The following is a 25677-nucleotide window of genomic DNA, read 5'->3' as shown; positions in this document are numbered from 1 at the left end:
TTGGAGTTCTAGGAGAGGGTTAGAGCACAAGTGTTTAACTTTAAAGTCTTAGCTGCCTAAAACGAAACGTAGACTCCAAATGTAGTGGGAAAAAATAAAAGTCAAGGTGTGAGCTATATATAGAATGCATCACTAAAATCATAGCTCTTCAGTCAGGCCTTGAATGCCAATTTACATGTTGCAAATGAATATGATTGATGTGACCCAAATAAGGAATTCTGTAACTTGGAGCCAAAAGCAACTATAGTCCTGCAATTTCTTACTACCTTCACAAAGGTCATTCTGTCCCCTGCACTGAAAGCTGTATTAATTTGGTCACTAACTTAGTGGAAATGGAAATGCATTTGAGGGCTAGTGTATGTATGAGAGCAATGGTGGTAGTGCCTTCAGCAAACACAAAGTTTGGGACTGATCCTGCGGTCCTTACTTAAATAGTCTCTACTCCAAGCTAGTAATCCCACTGAACTCACGTGGACTACTTGTATTAGTTAGTTTGCAGATTTGGGGTCTGAAGTGTCTATTAATTATTTCTTAAAGTGACTGCAATATTAAGCTCAATAAAGTAAAGCAAAAGGCAGTGTAAATGATTGGTATTTAATGCACAAAACAAAATAATAAGGGTCTGATGTGAACTTGCATAAAGCAAGTAATCAAGTCAAGAAAATCACACAAAACTTAATGAACAGATTGCCATTAAAGTATAACCATTGTTATTTCTCTATATTTAGAATAGGAAGTAACTGTGATGTGTTAAATACCAGTCTGGGTAAATGTTCTTTATGGGTGACTACTGTGTGTGCAATATGTAAAATATTTAGAGCATACAATATTTAACACATACACTTCTTTAGTAATGAAAGTCAAACTAGTGTTCCTTAAAGCTCATCTGGCTCTACGGGGTTTTAAAAACAGTTAAAGTTATGCATACTAGTGTATATTTTAAATGACATCAAAGCAATTTTTGACAACTGGTATCTTCCTCCATTCTATTATACAATCCTTGCACTGAGCATTTTTGCTCTCTACTGTGAAATAGGAGTTGTCAAACAAGACCAATATAGAAACAAGACCACTATAGGGAACAAGCTGCCCCTCCTTCCCTTCTTAGTCTTGAAACTTCTAGCAAAATCACCATAAACAGATCATTTTACATGGAAGCAACTAATGACTGATGGTGGAAGTAGGATGGGGGGGGAAGAGGAAGACTATGAGAAACCAAGTTACTGTTCTGTTTTGTTCCCTTGTCCTATCCTGCCTCTTTCCTCCATCCTGTAACTGGAATTTGTCTAGTAATAAGATATACTGTGCTGGTGCTTGATCCTGCAAACACTCCCACATATAGTTCCATTTTCTTTGCGATTGATCCCTTTAGCAGTCAAATGTTAGGAAGTGGACTTATATCATTGTTTGAAACACACTTTGCCCAAAGACTTCTGATGGGGATGCGCCCTCTTGACCCTCACATGTAGCCTCACCTGTAGATGAAAGACTTCAAATGGACAAGAGAAATGATTGCTAGGAGAATTAGGAACTTAAATAGGTAGAACATATGGAAGTTTGTGACTGTGTCTCTGACAAAATAAGGGGGTTAGTATTATTTGTATTACAGTAGTGCCTAGAAGCAGTAGCCAAGATCCTGGTTTCATTATACTTGTTGTTGTATATGGATCCAGCTAGAGGCAGTCCCTGTGCTGAAGATCTTAGGGTTTAAATAAACAAGACATGAATTTGACTGATGGGGAACTGAGGCACAGAGAGAGTAAGTGAGGGTCACACAGGAAGCATTTGTGGAGCCCACTCCAGTGCTTTCATCACAAGACTAACTTTTCTTCCCTGGTTGGTGTCTAAAGCTCATGCTATAAGGGAAGGGAAATGATTTAACACTTCTGCCTTCTGGTTAATGCAAGAGCAACTAGTAAAACAGCCTTAGTGCAAGGATTTCCATGGTGTGAATGGAAGAAGGAAAAGATGACAAACTGAATTACCACTAAGCCATTTTCTCCCATTTCTGGCAAAGGCATAAAATTGCTTTGATTTAAGAAATGAGTGTTCATGCTGACTGACAGTGACAAAGTGTGTGTGTGTGTGAGAGAGAGAGAGATTTTCTACTGCCTTTGAGTCCAGTCATTCTGAAGGAAAGGCATTAAGACAATAATACCATAGATTAATGTAAGACAGTATTGACACCTCACTCTTAAAGTTTTATTGCCTAAACTTAAGATGCTAAAAGGAAGACAGTGACTCGGATAAATTCTTTAGAACATTCAGTGATAGGAGTAATTTAAAGCAGTGGAAAGTTAAACTAATAGCATGGGTTGTCACTCAAGTTTTTTGTGAAGCTGATTTTCTAAATATTCAGTTTCATCTTTTTGTAGGACCTTAGAAATCAGCTAGAGAAATTACACGGGGAAATGATTGAGAGAGAAAAAGCAGTGGAACATCATTACAATATTCTTTTGAGTGAAAGCAATCAGAAGTTGCAGAGTCAAGAACTAGTTATCAAGCGACTAACAGACAGTGTCAATCAAAAGGATCTATTGCTTCAGGTGGGTAGGTGTAAGCTGAAATGAAAACTTGTCACTTGATTTTTGTATGAGAATGATTACAAAATCCCATTTTTGTTTGGAATTACTGTTGATTTTCATGATGATCCTCTACGTTTTATAATATTGTATTTGCAGAATAGATACATAGCTGTGTGGCTTTCAACAAGAGTTCTTATTAGGGTTTATGAAATTTAGGGTGGGGGAGGGAGGAAACTTTTCCCGTGTTCATGAAGAGATTCTGCTGCTGTAATGAGATGCTTTAAGAGCTCCCAAAGCGTCCAGGGTATTCATAGAAATGTAGGGCTGGAAGTCACCAAGTCCATCCTCTCACGTTAAGGCAGAACAGGTGTTTTTTCTAACCTCATCTTTAAAACCACCAATGATAGGGATTCCACACCCTCCCTTGGTAACCTGTTTCAATTTGCTCCCCAGAAACTAGAAGTTAAGGAAGGGGTATTGATACTGGAACTGCTCTCTCATCCTTATAAGGAAGTTCCTTCAAAACGGGATTAAGGTGCATTGATGGGCAGCTCTGGGGATGCTGAAAGTGCTCCTGTTTAAACCTGTTCTGCGGATAAAAGATGCTCTCTAGCAATGTCCCAAGTGCCCTTAGCTACTACAGAAGTCAGTAGGAATTGAGAGTGTTTGCACCTACAGGATTGGTACTCAGTTTGGGCTCATACTTTAGTGTATCAGTGCTGCTAATTTGGCATTTTCTACACTCTCTAATTTAACTATTTAAATATAAAAGAATTTTGAATATTTTGGACATTAATGGGCAATCAAAGAGAGGCAATCAATATGCTATCTTTTTCTCCTATTGTGGTCTTACATTGGACTTTTTTTCACCAGACAACAAAGGACATACCTGAAATAAGTTGCTTTTGAAGTTTATATTAATGGTTATACATTTTTTGCAGTAGTAATACTAAGCTTTGTAGGATTTTAATTACATCCATTATTTTGTTTTGTTAGAAACTCGATGCAGCAATTAAAGAAAAGGATGTAGAACTTCAAGAACTTTTTAATGAGTGTAAAAACCTTTTAAAAGCTAAAGAAGATCTTGAGTTGAAGAATGAAGGCCTAATAAAGGAAAAATGTGCTTCCGAGTCTCAACAGTCAATCATCAAGATTGTCAAAGAGTTGGAGGTAAGTTTCACTCAACCTTCACCTCTACAGATAAATAGAAACATTGGGCCTGATCTGCCTCCTGTTGAAACCACTGGGGATTTTCCCATTGATTTCAAAGAGGTGGGATCAGGTAAATTGTAATTAACCTGTATAGCATAGGGCAGTGTTTCTCAGTCTTTTCAGGATGACATCCCTTATTTTGGAGGGTAAAAACAAAATAAAAGACCCCTTTTATAGTATATGTAAGAGTAAAAAGTGTATCTTTAATAACAATAGCTCTACTTTGTATGTGTTTCAAGAGGCTGTTTGCAGTGTTATTGTAGCCACGTTGGTCCCAGTTTTTTAGAAAGACAAGGTTGAGAGAGAGAATACATGACCTTGAAGCATAAGGGAATGGGGGAGCGAGATTTTATTTGCTTTGAAACATCATACAATTTTCAATATCTTGTGACCTCCCGATTACCTTTTTTGACCTCTTGCGGGTTGTGAGCCACACATTGAGAAACACTGACATAGGGTAATAGAATCAACCCATGATAATTTAGGGTAATGGAATTAGCCAGTGTAAAGCAGGATTAACTCAGATCAGGATTATTATAGTTTGTGCAACTGATGAAACTTTTGTGTGGCAGGAGGAAAGAAACCAGCTCTTGATTAATCATTTCCTCATATATTTTCTCTAGTAGTTGACGTCAAGGTTATAAAATTGTATATTACTGTTATTGTTTATGTTGTACCATAAGCATACTCTGCACTGAACACTAGTGAATTATGTGAAAATACCAGTCTGTGCCCCACACAGTTTAAAATCTGAAGGCACGAGAAGGCAAAATTCTGTGTAACGCAGAACACATAGTTGTATGGTCACTAGGGCTGGAATATTTGGACATGTTACTGAAGGAGAAGAAGGGAGCTTCGTGTACTTCTAACAGGGAAGAGGAAAGAATGTACAAAGCTGAGTGAGCAAAGGAGACAAAAGGAGAAGTCAAGTAAGAATTTTGTTGACAGTTGGGGGCAGAAGATGTAGGTAATGAAGGTAGATTTAAGGAAAGCATACTGTACTAAGTTAAAAGCGTAAACTAGTACAGAGACTTAAGAAGTGGGGAAATGTGGTGAGAACTGGAGGATGGGTAGATAACATGGCTGTCCTTTTCAATTCACAATATAAATAAAGAAGAGTTAGGGTGGCTTATACGTGTCACCAGAAACCTGAGATCATAACACAAAATCACAGTATATACATTTTGGTTACTGTATATAGTACTCTGGTACCAGCAAAACAATCACATACAGATGTGAAGTTTTTAATCCTATTGTGAGACATTACCTATTGTCTCTGTGAATGTATGTTTTTGTTCTTTTAGTGCTTTTATTGTGTGCAGATAGAGAACAAATCAGCTTCATTTGAAGGCACACATTAAGTTTCTTTTCTTTTTCCTATTATTTCCGAGAACTGTTTAAATTCAGATCTCCAAAAGGGCAGTTAAATAGATCAACAAGAAATGCACAGCCACTTCCAAATAATGAAGCAGTAGTCACTTCACTTGTTTCACAATGTGCCATTCTTTAGTGAAACCTGCTTAAGGACATACACCTGCTGTGCTGTGTAGACTGTTGAATTAATTCCCTATGAGGGTAACAACACCATTTGCCCTTGGCAAACCCAAAATTAATTAACAGGGGACTCATAAGCACCGACTGGGACTTAGTGGATGGGTGGTAAGCTCACAATTGAGGAAACGTATTAGTGTTGGCCATAGTATGCTGCAAACCCATAAACAGAAAAAATAAAACCTGTGAAAAGTCAGAGATTTTGCCTCAATAGTTATCTGCAAGAGAAACAGGTCAAATAAAACCGACTACACTTCATTCACATACTTTTTCCTCATGGGGGCAGCTAAGATGCTACAGTGATGGACTCATATAGAATTAATGAAAATGAAAACTAACTGCCCCCTCTTCAACCCTACCGTCCCATACAGGTGTACAGCCAGAAACGAGAACAATGACAAATGGAGCTATGCATAGTAATGACCCAATGCCAACTTCTAATCACAGTCCATTCTCTTGTGCTAGTTCACTCCTTGACTGAGAACAATACCTAATCAAAACTCATTCTCCTCTCAGCTCCACCAGTGTCTAAGATCACACCCTGGAAGAGCCCATAATGGCATGTTAATAGTACGTCCTTGGACACTGATTATCCAAAGCTGTGTTCTCATTGGCTGATTTGGCCTCTTTGATGAAGTTACAGAGCTGCAGCATCTCCCAGCCAAGTGCGAAGCTGGAATCTCATCACCAAGAAATTCAAGACACTAAATCCCATATTTTAGCCTAGCTGCTGCTTTAAAGTTTAAGAAACTAATTTGCTGCAACTTAGCTCTTAATATCTTTTTACTTTTTAAAAGTAAAGATAAATTTTAAAGCAACTCATCTGAAGCACTGCTTGGTGCCTTGGCCAGGATGGGGGAGATAAAAGGCAGTTTCTAATTGAAGTTTGGATTCATGAGCCACAGTAGTGAGCTAGTGGAGAGAGAGAATGTGTGCACTGGTAATTAGGTTAGTCATGCAACTTCTGACTCCTCTGATATCTGTGAAGTCTCAGAATGATGCATTGTGGGGTTTACCACTAGAGAATGCAGAAATGCAATGGACTCCTATGTAATTCTGAAAATATTTATTTCTGTACTTAATGCCCTTTTCCCCATTCTCTCCACACAGCCTTGTTAGTAGGGCCATTTGTCACACAAATGTATTTTAATTCAGTTGTTCCAACTTTGCAGTTCACTTTAGTACCAACAAAAGCAACAGAATTTATGAGATGAGTCTCTTGCTCAATCCTTTAGTTATGCTTCTGGGCTCTGGTGTTAAAACAGGGTGCCCATTTTGTAAAGCATGTGCTTCAGTAACTGGGCACAGAAGTATCCATTTTTAACTCAAAATTGATTTTGTAGGTGTAAATAAAATCCGTATAATTATTGTAATGTAGCTTTTCTTTGCTAATGCACCTTTCCAAGAAAGTGAGCTACTTTATACAACACTTGATGCTGAAACAGGAAATCTCGTTAACTGATACCCCCATAGTAAAACTGACTTCTCTGCCGACACAAAGCACATTGCAAATCCTGTCATCAGCTCATTGTTTGTCTTTTGTTATAATTACTTCAGTATTTAGGGAGTTAATACTGTGTGATCAGGGAATTGAAGAATCCTGTGTGCACACAACTGTGGTGTTTAATTTGCTGTAGTCAGAGAATTATAGTCAATGCACCAAAATTATTGATATGGCTAGAGGATAGCCGTTGATGTGTGCCCTGAGAATTGGAATTGAGGCAGTTGTTGCAGTACTGCAGACGTGTCTCAGCTATTGAAATTGATGCAGTGTGCACTTTGTTGCTGAGCCATCATGACTATGGAAAGTGATGCGGTTGACATGTTTTTTTAAAACATGTGTCTTGTCTATTAAATTGTGATCGGCACATTGCAATCGTTGCATTCAGCCTGTTGAAGCTGAAGTTGTAAATGCATTACCAGGGAAGTGATTCAGTTTCTGATTTTGGTGAAGTGAGCTTATTGCTGAAAAAAATCACCTTTTTGAGGTTGATGTCCATGCATCATCACACTTAAATGTGCTGTTTGTTCACTACCCAGCATGTGGCCTGATGATTGAAATGGGCATAGCTAGTGCATTTACACATTGACTAACTCCCCTATACAGGAATTTCTGCCAATGGAGTAACACCTCTAATGCATATATCGCCCACTTCTCCTGCCTTACAAAGCAGAAACAGGAGATTGGTGCGTCAAGCCCTCAGCCTTATGGCATTTCCAACTGTTGGGAATATAACATGTACCAAGAAGAGTCACCAATAGGAATAAGTTGTTATGCCATTCTTCCTCTCTAGACAGAGGGCTCAGTGATTGATATCTGGCAGCGCCGCTCTTCCTAAGGTCTTCACACTGTTTTTCTGAGCTCATTTCAATGCAGTCTTGGAGGAAGCTGCCAACCTCTGGGGTGCCTAGTCACATAGGAGTTAGTCAGTGGGGAAGTGTAGGTTCTAGCCTCCTCTCAATCATTCAGACTTCAACCTGCAGACGTTTCCAAATGATCTAGATTTTGTTAGAAAACTCTCTTGCTTACATGAAGAAAAGGGATACTCTTGTGACTATGCTGTTGTGTTACCTACTGTGGAAATTTATATCCTTTCCTTCCATCACTTGCCATTTAAGAAATCTTTAGATGGAAATAGCCTTCCAAGTCCTCTAGCATCTCTACTTAGCAATGGATTTTCAGACTTACGTTCAGACTTGAATGGATTAGGTTGCCTCGTTACATAGTCTTGTAGTGAAAGTTTAATATTTCTATCCTACATGTCTTGCAGCTATCTGCACTAACGTATTTGCCCTAACACTGTATGTCAAGAGGTTTAATGACAGGTTTCGGAGTAACAGCCGTGTTAGTCTGTATTCGCAAAAAGAAAAGGAGTACTTGTGGCACCTTAGAGACTAACCAATTTATTTGAGCATAAGCTTTCGTGAGCTTTTAATGTTTCATTAACTCCCATAACATAGCAGTCTAGGCTAGGATGTAGGTTACATATCTGTCTTATTCTTCATGAACCTTTGGGGATTTGCTTGGAATAATTTACTCCTACACCTTGTATAGGAGTGACAGTAATAGTACACAGAAAAGGAGAGGGTGGATCATGCTATGTCTCTTCATCCTTCTTGATTTTCAGAAATGTAAAAGTAACAAACATTTCTTCACATTTTTATCTAACTTCTGGCTAGCTAGTTGAATTTACAGGTCACAACAAACTGGCCAGAGTCCTGACTGGTGCCATGAGGCTTGTGGTGTTCATATCTCCTAAAACTATCCTCGTCTGAACTTCGTGCACCATTTTCGTAATAATATACATGGTGTTTAAGTTTCAGTTCTCTAACAGCCCTGGTCTTGGTATTCATGAGGGATTTATTCTGCTGAAATCTCCCAGTACTAGGAGATACAGGATGGTCAGTACTAAGCTAATGAAATCTTCCCTTGAACTCCTCACATACTTGTACAGCCTGGCTGTGTCTGTGGATTTGGTTTCCAGTGATAATGACCACAGCCAATGGGGTGAGGAAGCTTCCAACACAGACATGGAATCCTCCTTTTCTAATTGTGCTGTCAAAGATGGATATTGCTTGTTCAGAGAAAGATATTCCCTCACCTCTACACCCTTTCCACCAAGATCGTACTTTTTGCTTCAACCAAGATTGATGTATAAAAGTCCTTAGGCATCTCTCTAGAGCAGACTAAAGCTTCCGGAATGTCAGTTTAAGTTGTTTTCTTCTGCCACCGGTTCACTGATCAAACTTTTCCTTGTGAATCATGGTCTAAATGCTGTCTGACCTCCATGCTTCGTGATTATTCTTGACACACTACAATTCCACAGTTTTGGTGTGATGCTCTATGTCTGGCAACCTGAATTAATTTTCCTATATACTTTCACAAGATACTTTTTGGAGACTCTTAACCATCCACTGAAAGTCTAGATTTGCCCTTTTAGTCTTCAGCACTCAATTTTGGTTGAGAGTCAGCATCTCTGCTACCTCCTATTATATTTACTTTATTGATTATAGCATGTCTCATTAAATACAGTAGATCTTGCTAATCTGAATACTTTGTTGTTTGTGGATATAAATTACCCTTTAATATGTATCTTGCAGTAGTGGCCAGAGACCCCAGTCAGGAGAGGACCACTACTGTGGTACGGCATAGTACAAACATATATTAAGATATGGTCCCTTCCCAAAAGATCTTATAGTTTTAAAATGATGTCGTATCCTCTTTTCTTAGTAAGCAATGTTAACCAGATTCCTATTATGAGTTGAACAAAACATTATTACTTTTTCAAAATATAGAATGAATTGAATATTGAATATTTACAAAGTGTGAAGTTTTAGCATAAATAATGAAAAGTAAACGGCAAATGTCCCTGCTTTTTGTATTGGTTACTTTGTGAATTTGAAAAATTCAGTAATTTGCAATGACTCTTTGCATCATTAGTATGAATTAACGAGGTTCTACTGTAACTGGGTCCTTGTTGCAATGCTTTACTTTGGGATTGTAATTGGAGTACTAACAGCTGGTTGAAATCCACAGTGTAGGTTTCTCTTCTGTTAATGATCTGTTCACTAATGATAAAGTGTCTCTGGAGAATGTAGTTTTCAAGGTTGTGGATGTAATATGGAGAAAACAGAATTACCTTTAATTCTTGTTCTCTAGACATATGTTGCTATAATAGATCAACTCTTAATTTTCTCCACAAAGCTGGAGCATTTGATTTTTGCTTTCTGTATCTTTGGTCAAAAAATAAAACTTATGATTACAGGCACTAGGAGTTGTTGTTCTCCCTCAACAAGAGCAGAAAATACAGTGGTTCCCATTAGAAAATCAAAATTTGCCAACTGACATCCCACAGCTACTCCAGTTACTTCCTGTTCTGTGCATGGGGAAATCTCTGATATTTCAGATATTTTTATGTGCTAACTGCAAGTAAATGTTGCTGGCAGCAGCTATGCCACCTGCTGAAAGGGACACCTGAGAACTCAAAAATCATAGAAATCTCTATGAGGCACATAGTGGGAACATAGACCTATAAGTGGTGTGGTTTTACAACAGCATACCTGCAATTCTTGCTCTCAAAAGGGAAATCATTTTTTTTTCTGGAACAGATATTAAAGTATCTGACTCTTAGTAATCAGGGTGATTGTTCAGGAAGTTGACTCAATGGATGCATGTATCTGACATGTTCAGGCTTTGTCAGCCATTTACAATCCCTTTTCTTAAATAGAAAAAAGAAAAGGAGTACTTGTGGCACCTTAGAGACTAACCAGTTTATTTGAGCATAAGCTTTCGTGAGCTACAGAAATGCATCCGATGAAGTGAGCTGTAGCTCACGAAAGCTCATGCTCAAATAAACTGGTTAGTCTCTAAGGTGCCACAAGTACTCCTTTTCTTTTTTCTTTTTACGAATACAGACTAACACGGCTGTTACTCTGAAACCTTTTCTTAAATAATAGATCAAAGTTTTTTGCCAGAACCCCCTGCCAATAGAAAGGTTTCAGAGTAGCAGCCGTGATAGTCTGTGTTCGCAAAAAGAAAAGGAGTACTTGTGGCACCTTAGAGATTAACAAATTTATTTGAGCATGAGCTTTCGTGAGCTACAGCTCACTTCATCGGATGCATCTGATGAAGTGAGCTGTAGCTCACGAAAGCTTATTCTCAAATAAATTTGTTAGTCTCTCAGGTTCCACAAGTACTCCTTTTCTTTTTGCCAATAGAAAGTTAATTTTATCCAAAATATAGCAAGTACTCTTTGAGCCATAGGTGCCGACCTTGTGGGTGCTTCAGGGCTGGAGCACCCATGGAAAAATCTAGTGGGTGCTCAACACCTGTCATCGGAGGGTGCTCAACACCTGCCATCGGGCCCCGCCAATCAGCTCCTCCCCCTGTTCAGGAAGCACTGAGGGGGGAGGGGAAGGAGCGTGGGCAGGAAGAGGTGGGGGGGAAGAGGTGCGGCGGGAAGAAATGGAGCGAGAGTGGGCCTTGGGGGAAAGGGTGCGGTGGAATGGGGGTGGAGTGGGGGTGGAGCGCCCCTGGGGAAATCAGAAAGTTGGTGCCTGTGCTAAAGTGGAGCATGAAACCCTCAAATTACCTGCCTGCCAGATCATTCCCTGGTTTGTTAGTGTGTAAACTTGGACGTGAGGAGACTGGAAATGGGAGAGGGGTAGGAAGCTTATTTTGTATACTGTGATAAAAATGATGAACCACTGCTTAAATATGTGACTGTTTCATGGTAAGTAAGTAACAGAGCACTATTAGCCTTCTTTAATAACAATTGTTTTTAAGTGGCATGAATAGCTTTCAGATTCAACTCTGATTCTATTCTGCTACTCCAGCACTAGTTGTTCTTTTGCCTTCTCTTAAAAGCAGAGACTGACATAATTGTCATCTCTAGAGAGAGTGTGTGTGTATATATATATATATATAGAGAGAGAGAGAGAGAGTGTGTTCATGCGTAAGAATCTATATATATAGAGAGAGATTCTTACGCATGCACACACACTTAAAATCACTTTCTTGGATTAATGTGAATTTATTTTTAACTCAGGAAAAAAAAGAATCTGAATATGAAGAGCTGATTGTTGCTTTAAGAAAAGAACAGCACATTTATTCTACTCTAGTGAAGACTCTGAAAGACTCAGACAGGTAAATATTATTTCTTCTTTGCTTGAACGTCATCTGTGCTACAAGTTGGGTAAGATGGTGCAATTCCACTGTCAAATCAGTGGAGTTTCATGGGTTTATACCGGGCTGGAATTGGCCCCAAATGGTTCCTTTAAAAGAGGGGGATGCGTGGACTGGTTTGTATGGTTCAAGATAGCCCAACTCTGATGATTTTCAGGATTTGTCGGAAGGCTCATTTTCTCCCCCCAAACATTTGAAACTTGAAGAATTATAACAATTGGGGTTGTGAATTGCTTAAGGGGCCGGAGGATTTGTGGTGCATTATGTAAAATTAAAAATACAATTCCTGCAACTTATGTGAAGGGCATCTAAATTATGTTGATGTGCCTTTTTAATACTTCTATAAAATGAAATAAATAAATCATAAGAGGACACATTGTTTAGTGGCAAAAGCCTAGGCATGGACGACATGAGATCTGGGTTCTATCCTTGGCTCTGCCACAGATTTTCTGTATGACTCTGGGCAAGTCACTTAGCGTAAAATTTTCAAAAATTATTTAGTCCCTTAGGGCCAGATGGTGAAAAGTATTTAGATGCCTAAAGATGCACAGCTGGGATTTTAAAAAGTGCCTGTGGGTTTAACTTCCATGAAATCAATCACTTCGAGGCTTTTGAAAATTGTATCCATAATCTCTTTGGGCACCAAAACGAATGGTTAGATTTTCAAAAGAACCTAGCCTATTGAAGGGTCAGGTCTTTTGAAAATCTGACCAAAACCATCACAGTGTGAGTTGCTGGGTGCTGAGCCCTCTTGAAAATCTGGCCCAATGTGCCTTAGTTTCTCCTTCTTTAAAATACAGTTAATACTTACCTATCTCAATTTGGGGTGTGAAAATTACTTCATTAACTTTAAATTTATAGCAAAGGAGGAAAGCAGATTTTTGGGGACGTTTAAAAAAGAACAAGATGATTGTATTTTTATAGAGTGTGTTTTCTTTAAGGTATTCCAAAGTGTGTTACAAAGCATGAGTTAGATAAGATTTTGGCGGTGGAATGAGTGTGTAGCAAAGCATGATAGCCTTTCTGGATTTCACAATAGCTCTCATACATCTTTAGGCCATGTCTATACTACCTTTTATGTCAACAAAACTTATGTCATTCTGGGCTGGGAAAAACAGCCCCCCATGAGCGACATAAATTTTGCCAGCATAAGCGCTCATGTGCACAGCGCTATGTCCGGCGGGAGACACTCTGCTGCTGGACACAGCTACTGCCGCTTGTTTAGGTGGTTTTATTGTGTCGACGGGAGAGCTCTTTCCCATCAGCATAGAGTGGCTACATGAGTGCTGAACTGCTGTAAGCTTGCTAGTGTAGACATGCCTTTAGACAGTAGAATCTGTTTTGTTGAGAGAGGAGTTGGTGGCCAGAAAACAGGGATTATTCCCTACTGTAATGGAATTATTGATTTTCTTTTTGAATAGTCAACTGACACATGTAGAAGAGAGTTTGGTTTAACATCTCATTTGAAGAACATAAGAACGTAAGACTGGCCCTACTGGGTCAGACCAAGGGTCCATCTAGCCCAGTATCCTGTCTTCTGACAGTGGCCAGTGCCAGGTGCCCTAGAGGGAATGAACATAACAGGTAATCATCAAGTGATCCATCCCCTGTCGCCCATTCCCAGGTTCTGGCAAACAGAGGCTAGGGACACCATCCCTGCCCATCCTGGCTAATAGCCATTGATGGACCTGTCCTCCATGAATTTATCTAGTTCTTTTTTTTAACCCTGTTATGGTCTTGGCTTTCACAACATCCTCTGGCAAGGAGTTCCACAGGTTGACTGTGCGTTGTGTGAAGAAATACTTCCTTTTATTTGTTTTAAGCCTGCTGCCTATTAATTTCATTTGGTGACCCCTAGTTCTTGTGTTATGACTTCTAACACTGAAACTCCCTTTTTTAGTATGAAGACTGCAGGGATTAGATGTAATACTAGTAATCAGTACTTAGCTTTGATGTGGCAGTTTTCATCTATAGATCTCAAATCCCTTTACAAAGTTGAGGAAGTATCATTGGGCTCGATCCTGCACCGTTCAGGACAAAGGGAGTTTTGCTATTGACTTCAATGGGAGCAGGAACATGCCTGTTATATAGATGGGGAAAGTATAGCACAGAGAGAGGAAGTGACTGGCTCACGGTCACACAGGGAGCCTGTGGAAGGGCTGGGAATAATAGCCAGGTCTTCTGACCCCAATCCAATGCTGTGTACATTGGATCATGCTGCTTAACTCCTCAGGTAGGGCTTGAAGCCAGAACCTGAAGGTCCAGTGTGCTATTAGATAAGCCCTGCAGATAATTTCCACAGTCATGTGCTGACCTTCATTAACAAAATGGGTTTTAGACAAAGAATATATCCTGGTTTTGGTTGACGTGTGTCCTTTTTTTAGGCTTTATTTATTCCAAACCACTTTAATGGTTTCATTTTGGAAGAGTCCCTTTCTCAGAGCCAGGACCATGACATCTCTTTTGTCTCCCCACACAGGGAATCATTGCTTTTTCCAGTAAAAGCATTAAGCTGTGAAGAGGTGATGTGTGCTTACTTAGCTTTTAGAAGTGTGTTTTATTTTTGCTGAGCATTTAATAGTATTGAGACCTTTCTCTTAGAATATATTCTTGAGTGAGGGAGATTTGGTTAAAGCAATCGTTGTGGAAAAAATACTGACAGCAGCATTCTTGTCATTTTGTTGGAAGATGGAATGAAAATCTTTTTGTACACAGGTTCTTAATAGCATGAGTTTTGCTGAAACAATTTTATTTACTATGCATTTATATGCAATGCTACTGCACTCACACAAGTGTAATGTGCCCCAGTGTAATCCTCAGCAAGCTGGACCTAAATTCTGTTGAAATGTCCCTGGATGCTGAGCTGCTTTGGTGCAGTAGGTTGGAAATACTGCAACAGCTTTATTTATATTAAAATATTGAGGTTCTGCATGAATTAAATATGAAAATAAATATATAATCAGTGCAGTAGCACCTTGTTATTTTAATATCTAATTCAAATTATTTTAACTGGTTTCATTTTCAATATACTGCAAGGGTTTTTTAATTGACTGTTCATAATGTATTATTGAAATTGTTGAGGTGTGTGGTGGAGTAAACTGAAGCTTTTGTCGGCTAGATAGGGGACAGCTGCGTCTGTTGACATCCAGGAGGCAGTTTGGGAGTCTAGGATAAGCACATTAGGGAGATGTTCCTGCTAAAATGCTCTGTAATTAATTTAGTTAATGTTGGCACTTAAATTGTCATCTTTAGGTTTTGGCGTTAACACCCCATTGAGATAAATGAGACAATTTATACTTCTCAGAGCTATTTTTTCTGAGGAAAAACAACACTTCAATCTACATTTGGTTCAGATTTTCAAGATTATCTTTGTGACTGGTTCCCCCCAGAGTGCCACCTGGAACTGGGGTACCACTGAGCCCTCTGACTCACTGGCCTGGGCTCCCTCTCACACTGTGCTGCTGTGACAAGTTGCAAAGCTCTCCAAGCTTTCGCTTTCACCAGCATTCACACAGGTATGGACACACCCAGTTGAAGTTACACGCAGGTGCTCTAGCCACCAGCCTTGGACCCTAGAGCAGTACCATCCTGCCCTGGTCAAATCTGGCCAGTATATGGTTTAACACCCGGTCCGCCTCTCCCTCAATGTGAAGAGGACCATGCACACTTGTGGTAACCAAGCTGAGATTTTCCCCAGATACCTTAGTCAAATGCACACTGGTTTGGATTAAAACATAAAATAAATTTATTAACTACAAAGGGATAGATTTTAAGTGATTATAAGTGATAGCAAACAGATCAAAGCAGATCACCTAGTAAATAAACAAAACTGCAAACTGAGTTTAACATACTAGATAGGTAGGATATGAATTAGCAAATTCTCACCCTGAGTGATAAACAGGCTGGCAGATTCTTAAGGCACAAGCTGCCTTTGCTTTGCAGCTTGGGTTTCCCAGGTTTACATACACAGGCTAGAAATCCCTGTAGCCTGGGACCATCACTTCCCCCAGTTCAGTCTTTGTTCCTCAGGTGTTTCCAGGTGTGTTGTTGTAGGGAGAGTGAGATACCATCATGATGTCATTTCCTCCGCTTTATATCTTCTCCCCACTTGCTGGAAAGCTCTTTTGCTGTGACCTGGGTCAAACAGTTCCCATGGTGTAGTGCTATCTTGGAGAGGTTTCTATTGTACACAGTTCCTGGGGTAATCCTTGTACTTGTGTGCCATTAACCTTGTTTGGCCTTTTTACTGTTGTACCTGAAAGGCTTCTTGTGGGTGTTTTCAATCTCACAACCTGTGTTCAGTAACACATACCTAGCCAAACTTCATAACTTCACATACGATGATAGCACATACAATCCAATGAGATATGAATGTCTAGCAGAGCAAGACTTTTAGAATGATACCTCACAAGGCATACTTTGTGCAAAACATATCCTAATTATATAACAGTGGTGAATAAGGGGGTGCCGGGGTGTCACAATCTTTATAACCTGGCTAGATACTTGGTTTTTTTTTTTAAACAAAATCTTAGATTCTATAGAACAGTTCTATGGCAAGGGGTGGATTTTGCCACAATTTCCATGACTGAAGTATGATGGAATACACAGAGCCATCAATATAGTACATTAGTGATATCTTTTGGATATACTTTTCATAAGCTAGTGATTTTGATTTTCCTGAAAAAGAATTATTTAGAAGTTGGCCTGTAAAATATATCTACCCTGTTCAGGGTGACTTACAAATAATAGTTCTCAAAACTGCTAGAGAGGTGGCATAGACATAAAGGTTTATTTTCAACTTGCTATGTAGGGATTTGTTTATTTTATGCATTAAGATAAGTATGTGATGAAAAACAATGATTGCTACTGTGGAATAGAGTCTTTATGGAAGCCTGATGTATAAAAGATGCTGTGGTAGGTAACACAACAAAACATTTTAGAAGTTTTGAATTGAAACCTAAAAGAAATATTTAAAATTTTCTGATTTCTTCCTTCTGTTTAGTATAAACAGCTTGCAAACAGAGTTGAACAACATTTTTTTGTTGCGAAAACAACTGGAGGAAGATATTCTAGCTAATCGGAATCTACGGAAGGTGCTGGAGGATCAAATTAAGGACGCAAAAAACAAAGGAGGTTTGTCTGTGTGTGGTAACGTGGCCTGGTCCTTTATCTTTTGCACAGAAGAGAACTGTTTTTATTACACTCAGTTTGTTGCGATCATGTAAAAAACACTGAAAGTAGATAAAGGTGTAAAAAGATCTTTTGTCCGTTTTCTTACACTGATGATCATTTTGGGAATTTGTAACTGAGTGGCTTTGCGCATTCAGAGTATAGGGACAGCTTTTATCTTCTCCTGCAGCCAGTGTTAGTAATTCTATGGCAATTCTGCTGCAGTGATCATTTCAAGCTGCCTACAATTTCATATCCACAGAATTTACTGTTCTCTGCAGAAGTCAAGGATCCCTGGCTTTGGATAATTTCATGGGCATGGGATCACTTCCTGGCGATGGAATCTAATTATTTCACCATATTTGATAAACAGCCTCTGTTTAGAGAAATGGATAGATTCTTCCTAACATGACATGCATTTTCAGAAGCAGAAAAAAAAATAGCCAGTTCTATTATGTTGGAATTTCCTTGAAGCATGATAGAGCTTTTTAATACAGTAGACCCTCAGAGTTATGAACACCAGAGTTACAAACTGACCAGTCAACCAATGGAATAGAACTTAGATGTCTCTTTCCTACTCTAACCACTGGACTATAGCCTCCATATATAAATAAAGTTTTACTGTGTACTCTCAGCTGTATTGGATATGAACTGGTGTTTCATTGTTTCCATAAACAAATCACTGAACGCAATTGTATAGGAAAGGAATAAGCAGCTATCTTCTATTCAGTCTGTTGAGCCAATGGCAAAATAAAATTCACTAACTTTATTTAAGCTGGCTTTTACCATTGGGACTTACAGTTCATTTTCACAAAATTCTGGCTAAAACAGAATAACTATTCATGCCTTACTTTTCCTCACTGAAAATTATTTCTAAATGTAATGCTAAATATGCAAATTATAATTCAGAATTAGATTCACAGTGCATGCTGATAACCATGGAAAATACAGCATGTCTAGATGTCAGAGGCACAAAGGAATGTAAGGGGAAAGTTCTTTCAATTAAACAGAAAGCTTAGTGTGAGGGATGAAACATTTAACTCTATAGTTCCTACAGTTTTAGCAGTATGCACTTATTTTAAAAAGTCCTTATTTTGCATTTCTTTGTTGTATCCTCATATAAAGGAATAATGTATCTGAAATGATACCCACTCTTGGTTATTTTGACAGATGAAACCTTTTCTTTTTGTGGCGATCAAACATCTTATATGAGTATTTGCCTAGGAGAGCACGATCATTTAAACCTACAGGTAGACCATCTGTCTCTTGAAGAACTTAAAAAAAAGGTATAGATCAGTTTTATTATTTACTGTTTTTAATGGCGTAACTCTCCTACATTTATAGTTTGTTTCTGTCTCTCTCACACACAAAACCATTTTGATCATTTAGGTACAGTTGAGGTATTCTGAAAGTATTTAAAAATTCTCATCTGTGACAGGAGGTCAGACTGGATGACTTGGTGGTGCTTTCTGGCCTTAAACTGTATGGCTCTATATAAACCTCAGATACGTTCTTTTATCTGTAAGCCTTCCAAGAGCAGAACATTTCACAAATTCCTCCTTAATAATAATAAAAGATGATGGTGATGATTGTTATGATTTGCACTTCTATAGCACATTCCATCCAAGCATCTCAAAGTGCTTTGACAAATTTGATGTATTAAGACTTTCAATATCCGTGTGAGGTAGACTAGAATTATTATCTGCATTCTGTAGAAGGAGAAACTGAGACACAGAGAGATTAAGTGACTTGCGCAAGGTGACACATCAAGGCTGCGACAGGGTACAGAACCCATACCTTCCTCTCTCCTCCTGTGCTTTAACCACTAAACCATGCACGGGTTCATCCTAAAGAATGCACAAACATGTGGACAAGGGGGATCCAGTGGACATAGTGTACTTAGATTTCCAGAAAGCCTCTGACAAGGCCCCTCACCAAAGGCTCTTATATAAATTAAGTTGTCATGGGATAAGAGGGAAGATGCTTTCATGGATTGAGAACTGGTTAAAAGTCAGGGAACAAAGGATAGGAATCAATGGTAAATTTTCAGAATGGAGAGGGGTAACCAGTGGTGTTCCCCCAGGGTCAGTCCTAGGACCAGTCCTATTCAATTTACTCATAAATGATCTGGAGAAAGGGGTAAACAGTGAGGTGGCAAAGTTTGCAGATGATATTAAACTGCCTAAGATAGTTAAGACCAAAACAGACTGTGAAGAACTTCAAAAAGATCTCACAAAACTAAGTGATCGGGCAACAAAATGGCAAATGAAATTTAATGTGGATAAATGTAAAGTAATGCACATTGGAAAAAATAACCCCAACTATACATACTATATGATGGGGGCTAATTTAGCTACAACTAATCAGGAAAGAGATCTTGGAGTCATTGTGGATAGTTCTCTGAAGACATCCACGCAGTGTGCAGTGGCAGTCAAAAAAGTGAACAGGATGTTAGGAATCATTAAAAAAGGGATAGAGAATAAGACAGAGAATATCTTATTGCCCTTATATAAATCCATGGTATGCCCACATCTTGAATACTGTGTACAGATGTGGTCCCCTCATCTCAAAAAAGATATACTGGCATTAGAAAAGGTTCAGAAAAGGGCAACTAAAATGATTAGGGGTTTGGACTGGGTCCCATATGAGGAGAGATTAAAGAGGCTCGGACTTTTCAGCTTGGAAAAGAGGAGACTAAGGGGGGATATGATAGAGATATATAAAATCATGAGTGGTGTGGGGAAAGTGAATAAGGAAAAGTTATTTACTTGTTCCCATAATATAAGAACTAGGGGTCACCAAATGAAATTAATGGGTAGCTGGTTTAAAACAAATAAAAGCAAGTTCTTCTTCACACAGCGCACAGTCAACCTGTGGAACTCCTTGCCTGAGGAGGTTGTGAGGAGGACTATTACAGGGTTTAAAAGAGAACTGGACAAATTCATGGAGGTTAAGTCCATTAGTGGCTATTAGCCAGGATGGGTAAGGAATGGTGTCCCCAGCCTCTGTTTGTCAGAGGGTGGAGATGAATGGCAGGAGAGAGATCACTTGAGCATTGCCTGTTAGGTTCACTCCCTCTGCGGCACCTGGTGTTGGCTGCTGTCAGCAGACAGGATACTGGGCTGGATGGACCTTTGGTCTGACCCATTATGGCCATTCTTATGTTCTTAATATTAAAGTCCTTGGCAAATATATATTAATGAAATCTCACTTCAGTCATGGCCAGTGAAAAGATAGCTGAGTATTAATAGATCTACCTTTAAGATTAGTTAATTGAAACACAGAAAGATTAAGTGATTTGTTCAAGATCATACAGAGAGTCAGTGGCAGAATCCAGATGGACTCTCGGTCCTATGCTCAGACCATTAGACCATGCCTCCTGTGTCTCTGAAGTATATATATGGCTCTAAATTTGGGCACAGTTATTAACAGAAGACTTTGATACACTAGGTGAATATAGGTTGTTAATGTCTGCTAAAGTGTTTTGGGACCTGATTCTCTACTCTGGTTTGCTACTTTTACATAAGTGCAACTCCATGAAGTTATATTGGCATAGAAATGGTAATAGATTGGAGAATCAGACTCCTTATTTTTTAATGCTTCTCAGTGAATGCTGCTGCTCTGTTCCTATAACACAGCTTTCACTTGCATCAAAATAACCTTTTCCCCAGTCAACCTGCAGGCATGATAGAATCTGAACTTTTTTCTTGCTAGTGAATTTTGAAACCTGAGCTTCACGATTGAAGTCTTCCAAATTAGCATTCCTTGAACACTAGCTTCTAATCTATTTGTATAATGTTCCTGGTTCAAATGCATACAATCCCTTGGGCAGAGATGGAAGCATTAAGCTTTACTGGAAGTAACTAACATTATAATTCTGAAGTTTAACATATTGTATCGCGTTATTTAAATAAATTTAAATCTGTTTCTTTATGTTTTAGGAAGAGCTTTATAGTTTCTGATTGTTTCCCTGTGTGTATTTAGGTTGCTGAACTCATCTTGATGGTTAAGGACCTGCATTCAATTAACCAAGAGCTAAAGAAAAAACAACTTGGACTCTCCAGATCAGAGACTCAGGGGAAAGAGACACTGAAAATATTAAACCAGAATGAGGTAGGATCTCTATATTAAAATATTGTGCCTAATTCTCAGTTGCGCTGCACCTTGTATGGTCACTTATATCAGTGCAAAGCGGGTGTAAAACACTGCTAGATCAGACTGCTAATATTTTATACTCCATTGTAAAATGATATAAATAACTGTACAAGGTGCAGGGCAACTGAGTATCAGGCCCAAAGTGTTTTTAGTGTTCAGCAATATTTTCAATTGATTTTTAAGAAAACAACATATATTTTAAAATATTAATTGGCTCTATGATCTGTTTATTTTATAAATTTGCAGGTAGGAGTGGTTGATCTTATTTTTCGAAGAAAGTTGCAACCTCCATAACATTTAGGTATCCCTCAGTGGCTGCTTTATGCATTCCTCAGCTATCTGAGAACTGTTCTCACTTCAATGTGTAGTCCTGTTAGGGTGTAGACCATATCTGCTCCATCTCTGAGGCCATGTAGGTCTCTTTGGCAACAAAATTGGGGTGTTTCCACTATGCATAGAGGAGAGGAACCTGTGTTTTAGGGATCGGTGCAACACAGAGCAGCGTACAAAGAAGGGGGCAGAGTTGTAGACGATTGGGCTGATAGACGTGCAGGAGAATGACCATTGGGTCCTCTGTTCTTTTGCCTGTGGCTGGGGTGTATTAGGAGTAGGACTGGGGGGGACGGGACATTTGGCAAATAGTAAATTTACCAAAAAATGCAGTTCTTAAGGTGCCAAAACTATTTGTGAATTTGGGTCAAATTTAGCAAGTAGTTTCTGCTGGAAAAAAACCCTGAAAACAAACCTTTTGGAAATGTTGAAGTGGTTCATTTTGGTGTTTTGTTTCAAACTGACATTTTTTGAAACGATGGAATTTCAAACTGACATTTTCTAAATGAAGTGTCATTTCAACCCAAACAAAAATGTTCTGTTTTTTGTTTCAGTGAGTAAAGAAAATACAAAATCTAGTTTCCATTCGAAACTAGATTTTATTTTTTTTGATTCAGCCATCAAACTGAAAAATCAATTATTTGCTCACTAATTAGGACTGCTTCAGCAACGGGGCTGGAGTACTTTCTGCATAGCAGCTTCACAGTCTGATGGAAAAGATTCTGGATATTGGGTCCCTATATTTGTCCTGTTACACAAGAAGATAAGGGAAATGGTGTACATGTCCAGTTCACTTCCCTGGCTTGTCATAGATTATTCTTGCTTTAAATGCTATTGCTAATACCTTTCTTTTGCTTTTTTAATTTCACCTTCCTTTGCACTATGCGCTGAGTGATGATGAGATCAAGAGCAAAAGGAACAATGAGTGTGACCAGCATGTTCTAGCTTGAATTTCTAAATCTGTTTAAACCCAAAGAACAGAAACTACAATGTTTAAATAATATGTTTCAGTTGTGTTTAGGTATTGAACTCATTTGAGGGCAGTGTGTCATGTATTGCCTAGGTGCTGCATAGATCCCTGGGCAACACAGGATGAGTTTATCACGTATGCTCCAGATGAATTGTAAAGACAATTATCAAAATTCAGACTAAATTTCCTTGCTTTTTATCATTTAAGTCAGGCCTTTCAGGTTACTTTTAATTTAAATGTCTTTTTAATTATAGATTAACGGTACTGCTTTAGGTACTCTTGGGATAACATCCATTTTAAAAAAACAGTTAACTTACAGATTTATAGACTAACTAGGTTAGCACTGAAAGTCTAGTGGGTAAAATATACATTTTAAAAATGGGGGTTAGTACATATATATTCATATTTCCAGCAATTTGCTTAGCAATCCTGTAGAGGGCACTGCCACCTCACTGATTCTACATTTGATGCCGGTAGCAGCACCGGTATGCGCTGAGAATATCAGAGCCAAGAATATTGTCCCCTCCTGTGCTTGTCTTGGTGCAATTGGAACATGAAAGGCCATTCACTAAAGAATTGTATACATGGACCTAGCTTTAGAATAAACAAGAGAGACATTTGTAAAATAACCTGTGTATAAAATGCTGGTAAAGGCCAGGAGGCAAGTAAAAAATGCTATTCAAGCCAGTGCCAGAGTGACTAAGGTACTATTGAATCCCAAAGTTAAAGGCTCAGCAATCCAGTGTGTTTCATTTTAAAGGTTTTTATGGGCCATATAATCAGTCCTGTCAGTAAAAGACCTGCTTCATGATTCTGGGCTATGGGCCATGATTGGTGCATTTTTACAAACTAAATATAAATGAGAAAAATACTGGATTCTTCACTGGTATCTGTTAGCATGCACTGCTAAGAAGACACCAGTGTCTGTCCTCCGTATGAAATTTGGCAGGATATAACAAGATATAGCCCTCTTGGGTGCTTCTTAAAATGTACAAACCTTTCTTTTCTTTAACAAAACTGGAGTTCAGACCAGATAAATCTGCACCTTAGATTCTCTGCAAGGCATCTTTCAAAAGACTGTCAGCCCTGAGTAGTCTGTTTCTTGGCTCCAAGTGGTGGTGGTGTAAAGATAAAAGGGCTGTTTTTGCTCTGCCCTCTGAACATCTGCTTTCTGTGAGAGAAGCAGCTTCACTGATTCCAGCCTTCAGGGCTCCAGGGATCTTTGCAATCCAAGCATATCAGTGGTTCATTTACGAAAAACATTCAAGGTTTTCAGTCTCTAAGGAAATATTTTAAATAGGCAGCTTATTCTCAATAGATTTCCTCCTGGCGTTAAGCCACTTATTTTCTTTTAATATTTTGTTGAACATTAGATTGTATTCCTTGGAGTACAGAAAGTTTCTTTTCAATCTCTGAGACTTTAGCAGCAAAAGACTCAAATTGCAACCAGTTGCTGTAATGCTATACTGCAGTCTGTTTCGTGTAAATGTTAATAGTTTAATCGTGAGCAGCATAACTTATGGATTCGCATATTGGCCTGGAAAGGGGGATACACCCCTGAAAATGATGCTGATTAATAAAGGACAGTTGTGCTGTGTTGGAAGCTGTATAAATCAGGTGAGTATGAGCATAAATGAATTAACTAGCTTTAAAAATAAAGCTTGGTCCTACAGCCTCATTTTGAAAATCAGACCCTGGCTATAAATTTTTGGATGCTATAATTAGCTAATATTTTCCAATTTTTTAATAATCTGTGAGTAAGCTTAATGTCCATTGAAGTCAGTGGCTACAGTCAGACAAATTACAAGCTTTTCCAAAGCACAACTTTGCCTGTACATCACAGTCCTGATATGTAGCATCCCTGCTGCTCCAGTTCTGAGACTGCCGAAAATGGGAATTTGGATGAAAATACCAAATTAATTCAAACCTGAGACCCAAAGCAGGATTTGAATATAGGGCTCTAGAGATAGAGGGAAAACTACTAATACACTGCACCATCCAGCTCCCGCCATTATTTTGTTTCTTAAATTAATACTCACAATTCATGCGTAAACAAAAGTAGTGCGGCTTACTTTGCTGGGAGGTAGAAGGCAAAAGTGCTTTTCTCATTCACTGCTAGTAAATATATACACGGTAAACAAGTCGCAGTAAGAAACTCACTTATATGCTCCCCACTGCTCAGAGAGAAAAAGATATGCACACATCCCCACTACATCTGCAGAATTCTCTTAGTCTGAGACTGGATCTGTGTGCCTTGAGCCTTGTGTCTTCAGTGTGTGACGTCAGGGAAGCAGGTTTATCTCTTCGCATCATAACCATTAGTACTGCCCTGTGTATACATCGAGGCTATAAATTCAACATGCACTACTTTTAGTCATCAGCTCCTTTCCTCCCAATGTACCTCTAAAATGCTGTGTGCCCAAGGGCTCAATGAACAACTGCTCCCCTGGCTATGCTTAAGAATCTGCCTTTTTGTCTTTATTGAACTTAGGGTAATTTTTCTTTAGTCTAGGTCACAAAGGAACTGACTGTTAGACGCACTAGTGTGATATTACTGCCTTTAAGGCATGTACATTACAGCCTTGCTCCAAGACTAAAATCCTTGTGTAACAGAGCTATGAATCCACTCTCCCAATACCATGTATTGTCTGTAGATTAGACAGACAATACTACCTTCAGAAAATGCTACTTACAGGTAATAGATTCTCCTGTGTCTCATTTCCATTTCTTAATGAGCTTCCAGCACCAAAGTTCCTTTACAAAAATCTCTTAATCAAATTACTGAGAGGTGCTGCTGTAGAATAAGACTATATCGGTACGAGAGTATGGGCTAATTCTGCTGAAAGGCCCTAAACATTTGGTGTGTATGTTGCAAAAGTAGCATTACTGGGTACTTATAATCTGCCCAATGTTCTCTCTCTCTTCCCTGGCCTGAAAGCCATTCTAATCAGGAACATAAATACACAATATGAGGGTTTGTGCATTGAAACCGTTGTTGAACTTAGATGTATATGAATAAAAATGTGGGCCAAAGCCTCTCCTGGAGTTCTACTCTGAGGCACTGGTCACAGAATAGTGGA

The 25677-nt window shown here is 38.8% G+C and overlaps 1 protein-coding gene across 4 annotated transcripts in view; it reads left to right on the top strand.

Annotated features, from left to right (window-relative positions):
- CDK5RAP2 (CDK5 regulatory subunit associated protein 2) overlaps nt 1-25677 on the top strand; it is a 103387-nt gene that overhangs the window by 30312 nt on the left and 47398 nt on the right. For all 4 annotated transcript variants that reach the window (XM_074973736.1, XM_074973733.1, XM_074973735.1 and 1 more), the window contains exons 13-18: nt 2376-2546; nt 3522-3695; nt 11837-11934; nt 16976-17106; nt 18313-18428; nt 21127-21255. In XM_074973736.1, coding sequence (XP_074829837.1) covers nt 2376-2546; nt 3522-3695; nt 11837-11934; nt 16976-17106; nt 18313-18428; nt 21127-21255 — 819 coding nt within the window. The remainder of the gene's footprint in view (nt 1-2375; nt 2547-3521; nt 3696-11836; nt 11935-16975; nt 17107-18312; nt 18429-21126; nt 21256-25677) is intronic.

The sequence above is a fragment of the Natator depressus genome, chromosome 16 (assembly GCF_965152275.1).
Source record: "Natator depressus isolate rNatDep1 chromosome 16, rNatDep2.hap1, whole genome shotgun sequence".
Lineage (NCBI taxonomy): Eukaryota > Metazoa > Chordata > Testudines > Cheloniidae > Natator > Natator depressus.
The sequence above is the reverse complement of the archived record's forward strand: the minus strand, read 5'-3'. Positions and strand labels throughout refer to the sequence as shown.